At 39.5% G+C, this 6,872-nt stretch overlaps 1 protein-coding gene across 1 annotated transcript in view; it reads left to right on the top strand.

The window, feature by feature from the left end:
- The first annotated feature begins 3,764 nt into the window (after positions 1 to 3,764).
- The window catches only part of LOC102670923 (disintegrin and metalloproteinase domain-containing protein 10-like), a 156,639-nt gene continuing 153,531 nt past the window's right edge, over positions 3,765 to 6,872 (top strand). Inside the window, exon 1 of the mRNA XM_031514597.1 lies at positions 3,765 to 4,033. Within this exon, the coding sequence (XP_031370457.1) occupies positions 3,943 to 4,033 (91 nt within the window). The 5' untranslated portion in view covers positions 3,765 to 3,942. The remainder of the gene's footprint in view (positions 4,034 to 6,872) is intronic.

Below are 6,872 nucleotides of genomic sequence, written 5' to 3'. Positions count from 1 at the left end.
ATTAAAAAAAAAAAAAAAAAAAAAAATGGTAATTACAAAGGATCGTTACATTTGCACAAAACATTTGGAAAATGCGTTTCGTTAGTTACTTTTCCGGAGAGTGAAATTCAGTAACTGGGCAGTTAGCGAGAATTAAAAACGGGAAAGCAAACAGCATGGGTATCGGAAACAGGTAATTAACATGTTAATTGTGTTTCGTCGGTTAAATCGGTGTACAAAGGGTCCGCGTGACTAAAGAAGACGCGGATGAAACCGGGGGTTTCCGTGCGGCAGGTGATAAATAGCGAAAACACGATAAGGGGCTACGAAAACAAGGTGGAAGCTTTGCAATTAAAATTCAGTAACTCGGTTACTCGGAGTGCACGTCTCGATTGTAGTTGTACCATTTAATACGATAAAGCCCGGCATCGTTTTACATCGTAGGTACAAATCACCCTCTAGTCGGAGGGTTTTCAATTGCTCGTAGGAGAGGATGATGAAGGATTGCGGTTTAAGAGAAAGATTTTGGGAAATCGATAGCGTGTTTCAATTCACGGATATAAGGTCCGTTTATTAAACGTGTATATATTTATAGAATAAATATATTTTATAGAATAAATAAATGTAACTATATATAGTTATATTTTTCTTCGCGATGTACAAAAATTTAAATTATTCTTCATTGTTTGCTTCATATCTGAACTGATTTAATATTTCCACGTTTTTTGTGTTTATACCATAACGTTTTAAAAATTATGATATTTTTTAACGAATTTTGTATATGACGGATAAATTTTTGACAAAGGTAGTAAAATAGTTGGTTACATTATCAGCAACAACACGGATTCACTGTTGTTTTCATCGTAGATCGCGTTGTATTTATATAAATTTTTGTTTTTCAAAAAACGTCATTAAACGTTCCGTAAAGACTTTTCCAAAGTCGCGAAAGCGAACGACGATAGAAACGACTGTCTAGGTTGTTTGTATTAATTAAGAGTAACGATAACGAGACTGATGAAACATTATAACTTAAAGACAGTCGTTGTGAAGTAAGGTAATAATATTTCGCAAATAAATTAATTAATACAGCCAAGGTAGCTGTTATCCTGCAGGACAAAGATAAATCGTTCGTTTAATTGGATTTCCGTAACAATGCAGAAATGCAAGGAAGTGTAAGCTATGAAATATTTAACGCGAGCTATACGACTAATTAATAAAATGAGATTACGACATAATAAACTCTATAAAAATAATTGTATGAATTTAATGCACCGATAGTTTTAATTCTTTCCTCGAATATATAATATATAAATGTGTCCTCGTGCCGTTAATTATTCTTTTGTTGGAAAAATTTTCATTTTTAAAAAAATGGGTTCGAAACATCGACAATGGGGAAATTAAAATATAGAATAGGAATTGTACGATTACTTGATAAAATTATTACGATATAACGATATTTCAAAATCGTTCGCTTCTCAAAAAAAAAAAAATTAAAAAATATATACAAGAATAATTTTTGAAATCCTTGGAAAAATTAAAAAATTATTCGTATATTATTTTTTTCCACCATTGATGGAACGATTAATATTTTAAATATATTCAAAGACGATTATCTCATCATCACACGTTTCACATTCATCTTGGAATCAAATTATACGCCATCGTCGATCTCCTCTTTTTCCGAAATCGTAGCGAAGCCACGAACAAAAAGCTACGATTCGGGGGGGAGAAAAAGAGGAGAAGAAAAGCAGGAAGGAAGAATGCGTCGCCCCGCAAAACATTTTCAGATGCGAAGCTTCGCTCGTTAGCGGCGCGAATTTTATTTGCATCCAATTAAAATGCAACTTTGCTAAATACTTCCAATACTTGTGCGATCGTGACCTCGCTCGATAAACTTGCAAATGTTTTGCGGTCGTGAAATTAAACTTCGCGGAGACGCGCGTGTACACCGATTGCGGGGAGGGAAGAGAAAAATAAATGAATAGAGAGAAAGAGAGAGAGAGAAATAATATTTTATTTATTTTTATTTCACGGGTTACAACGCGAATACACACGGAACGAGGAGTAATTTACCGTAAAAAATAGATTACAAAAAATAAGGGAAGAATGTAATATTTACATTGCGGATATTTTCCACGTTCATCCGCATTCTCTAGATTTTTCAACATTTAATATTATAAAATTATATAACCATGTGACCAAGTATTGCGTGGAAAGACAATTCTTTAATTCGAATCGATGGTACTAAGAATTGTCTGAAATTTATGTTAATAGAAACGAAGATAGAAAGAGACTTCGTTCCAATGCGAAAAGTTGCCCATCTCTTCAATCCATCCACCAAAGATAGCCCTTAAAATATTAACAGATACACAAATTTTTCAATCTTATAAAAAATTCATTCGAAAATAATATTAACTAAATGTAACCTCCGATTCAAAACCACATATCACGATACCAATGCCCTCGATAACCGTGTCTTCCAATAGCGAAACAATATAAAAACGAGTGGTTTCGATCGTTTTCCAGGCACGCATACCTCGTGGAAAGAACCGCGAATGTCGGCATGGAGGACGTTGATCACCGGCGGCTCCTTTGAGCGGCGGGGGCCGCTTTAATAACCAGTCAACCACGCCAACTATTTCATTAGACGGAGGGATCCCGTTGGAGGGGGGCAGGGACGAGGAAGGATGGCCGAAGGTGGTCGCGTCGCGTGATACGGATCCACCGAGTTTGGGGGGAAGGCAGAGGCTCGCCTTTGACGCCGTTTCCCTTATCCGGCGGGGAAAGGAGGCAAAGGATGTAGCAGGCAAGTGTCCGCCGCAAGTTTGATAAGTGTACCCCCACATGTGCCGGTGTCGCTGCGCCAGGAGATCGCTATCGATCTCGAGATAACACGCGAGCGTTCCCCTCAAGGATAAAGGAGGAGAGAGGAATCCGAGGGATGCGTCGGTCGGGAGACGTTTCGTTCTCGGGACGAGAATTCGCAATTACAATGGAACGAAGAGGGGGATGAAAAATGCGATACGTAGAGTGGTTAAAACTGGGATAGGGGTGGGTTGGTAGGGGGTTAAGTGAGATAGAAAGGGTGCAGTGAGGATAATATCCTTATGGGGTCGAGGGTTGGCGATGGGGTTCAGACGTGTTACTTGGAAGAGATCGTGTGTCGAAAACCGTCCAACTTTTTTTATCGAAAGTGGTGATGCAAATGTGGAATGACGATAATCCTTTCGTCGTTGTGACAGTGACTTTTAAAGGAATATCCAACGTGTTGTTGTCCAACGCGATGTCCGAGGGCGAATCGAGCCAGCGGCGAGGGGGCGCCTCCTCGAAATCTCGTGCATCCTATTACTCTTTCCTGCCCCTCTTCTCGAACTGGAATTTACTTCCAACCCGAGAGGACGAACGTGAACGTGGTATGCCGAATATACATGCACGACACGTGGAAACGATTCAACGAAATAGAACGTGGACAAGGGATTGACAGCCTCATCTACATCCGGAACAAGCATAACAAGATACCGATAATTTTGAAATTTTCTCTTCTTTATATCTATAACAACGTCTCTGTCCTTCGTCTTTCAAAGAACGATATAACGATTCGAACCTAAGCTCCGATTTAATTAACGGAGACTATGATACCGGTTCGATAACTCGGTGCACGATCACGTGTCTGGCCAACCGTTTCTGGCAAAAGGTTTCCGTCGAAAGGTAGTCGAAACACACGAAAGAGAGAGAGAGAAAAAATATACATATATACATAGCAGAGAAGAGAGAACATAGAGAAAATAATAGAGAGTGTGCACGTGTGGGACGAGAAGAGGAAGAGGGTGAAAAGTAAAGGACAAAGGAGGAGGAGTAGGTGGAAGAAGAGAAGAACAACGGACTACTGCAACGTGGAAGTTGAAGAAGCGGAGGAGGGGAGGAGAAAGGACAAGCAGGGAAGTTTCCGTCTGTCCAAAGTGGATGGGGGTGAAAATGTTCGGAGTGTTGCTGGCATGTGTCTGGCTGGTTGCCGGCTCCCCGTTACATCCCTGGCCGCTAACACCGCACAAAGGTACGTGTGTTCGATCGGTAATTTTTTATCCTTCCCTTCTCTTGCGCGGAGAACCCGATGATCACGAGGGTTATCGCGATTTCCGAAAGATTATTAGAGGGTAGAGGAGAACTGTTTATCTCTCTCTCTTTTTTTCACGTATCTTCGATATACGTTGCTCCTCCTTTGTGATGCGGTTGCTTCGCTGGTAGAACAGTTTGTTGCAACTTTTTTTCGCATCCTCCCCTTTCCATCGAAATTACACGAGGTACGAAGGAAAGAGCTGCATCCACCCCCCGCTCTGCCGCTCCTAAAACGTTGTTGGCAGACTGTAGTTTTACGGCTGACACGAAGACCGTAATTTAAAATACTCCCGCGATAAAAGAGACGAACGATAACGGCTCGACGTAACGAGAGGAGGAAGAAAGAAAAAGGGTATTCCATCTCGCAACGTTGATAATCCGAGTTGTTTTCCATCCCCTCCTCCTTCTGTATTTAACGCTGTGTTAAACGGTCTCAGGTTCACCGTGACTAACGATGATAGGGAGCGCACCGTAACCGCGCGGCTGTTAGAAAACTGTTGGCCTTTCTTTCGTACCACCACTTCCCTTCGTCGATCCAAACTTCGAGACTTTCCTCATTAAAAATACGTTTGTTGGATTAACATAAACATGATGTCGTTAAGCGCGAAACTTGGACGTGACATCATCTTTTAGATTTATGTCGAGAGCGGCTCGGTCACCTTTCCGTCGTTATCGAATTTAGAGCGGCTCACTCCGCCACTTTTCGGCCGATTCTCTACTCCTCTCACTCGTTTACCCATCCATAATATTATATTACGTTTGTAAGGAAATAATAATAGCGCTCGTACTAATTGGAGGGATCGTGTATAAATTGCGAAACACAATAACGCCATTTGTTGGAAGATTCTAGGATAATTATCGAGGAAGTAGAGTGTTTGTTAGAGAATTGTCAATTCTTCATCTTCTAAATTTCACTTCTCGAATATCTCTCCACGATTTATTCAAAACTGACTCTATTCGATAGCATTCTTTACTTTACTCATTTTGACGATACACTATTAGTTAGAAAGAGAGTATTTCGTAGAAAAACTACGAATACGGGTTTTCAAAAGGAATATCGTCGCAAGAACGACAAGGATTAATATGCGTTGACATTAACGATCCAAATGGAACCAAATGATTCGAAATCATCGCGCGGGCACAAAGAGAAGCGGACGAGGTTTTTTCGTGCTCTTTGTATCGATGTCAACCCTCCTTTGTGCCGCTACTTTCTTTGCACCGCCGTGGATGGAAACGAAGACACGAAGGAGCGGCGGTAAATCGAGCGACTCGGGAACGCACGCTCGATTTCGCAAATGCGCGCTTCCGTCTATTACTCCGCGGCTTTGCAATTTTAGGAATTAGTCCATCAAGATTCAACGTCGCGTGCGAGATCAATCGACACTGGTTTTATATAACTTTCTCTATTCTTGGAAAATGTTTTAACCAATTTTCTATTCGTCGATACGAATTTAATCTCGTCCTCCATCCGCGAGAAACGATACGAATGATCTGATCCTGATAAACGGATTATTGTTTAGAATTTATTTTCGTCGTTAAAGAGACATCAAATGTGATTCTCCTTGGTTTCTTATATGGTAGATGTTTGAACGAGATAGATAGAAAGAAATGTTAATTCGTATCTATTGATAGCATTGAAGCATAATCTTCGTCTTATTTTGAAGAATTATTTGATATTTTTGTAATATTTACATAAAAATGTGCAACTTTAACGATTAAACAAAATGAAATTACTCGTCGCGAGAGATAAAATATTAAAATAAATTAATAAATATTGTATGGCGTAGGAAATTCCACGCGTCGAATAGACGTAGTTTCGCAGAGAGGTCGTTCATTCTTCTTTTGTCCTTCTCGATGGAATTAATTCGTTAAAACGACTCATGAAAGTTAACCATTGTTTCTTTTTATTCACCGCGCTCTGTATCGATTAATAAGTTTCCGCTCCTGAGAAACTTTCTCCACCTTCTCAACTTAAAGTAATAATAACGGAAAGAGAGCGTAACAAAGTGAAATTAAAAGAATGGAGGAATCGCCAAGTTTAGAATATCTAATTTGGGATCCTTTTAATCAACACCTCTCCGTTTTCGCGCCCCTCCAATTCCGACTCGGTGGATTTCAGTGGAAACTCGAATCGAAGATTTCTCGAATCGATGATCGATATTTCTTTCGTGAAAGGAGAAAAAGAATATAATGGTAAATATTTAACCATAGATACGAAAAGGGGGAAAGAATTTAATATCCCTTAGCTATGCAGGGAAAAGAAATTGGAGCGAGAAATGGAGAAATTTCATTAAACTTAAAATACATCGTAGGATCATTCTTAATTCGAATATGGTCTGTTAAGTAGTTTTCAAAAGACAATTCGTGCGATAGTGGAATGGGGGAGATTAAGCATTTCTATTTTTTGCTAGAATTTTTTAAATTCTTGGCAATATAAAATTCATGCACCGATCTCTGACAAAATGAGATTCTTTATTAAGTAAATTCAAATGTTATTATTGTTCTCGTTCATCATTCCGTTTATTATCCGATTTTACCGTTTATTATCCGAGGAATTACGAGTCAACAATTATCAGCAACAACAAGTCCCATTATTATTCAAAAACGACAAGAGAGAGGAAGAGATACGAGTTATTCATTTTCGGTCGTGCGATACGTAAATAATGAGAAAGTCAAGCTCGTTTGAGTTCCATGTGAGAATAGGAAATAATCAGGCCATAGTGGATGGTTGGAAAGGAGAATAGAGGTAGCATTAGGCGGACGAAAAATGGGTAGAG

Source organism: Apis dorsata, unplaced genomic scaffold, assembly GCF_000469605.1.
Source record: "Apis dorsata unplaced genomic scaffold, Apis dorsata 1.3 scaffold_46, whole genome shotgun sequence".
NCBI classification, from domain to species: domain Eukaryota; kingdom Metazoa; phylum Arthropoda; class Insecta; order Hymenoptera; family Apidae; genus Apis; species Apis dorsata.
Note: the sequence above shows the minus strand (reverse complement) of the source record. Positions and strands in the feature narration are given on the sequence as shown.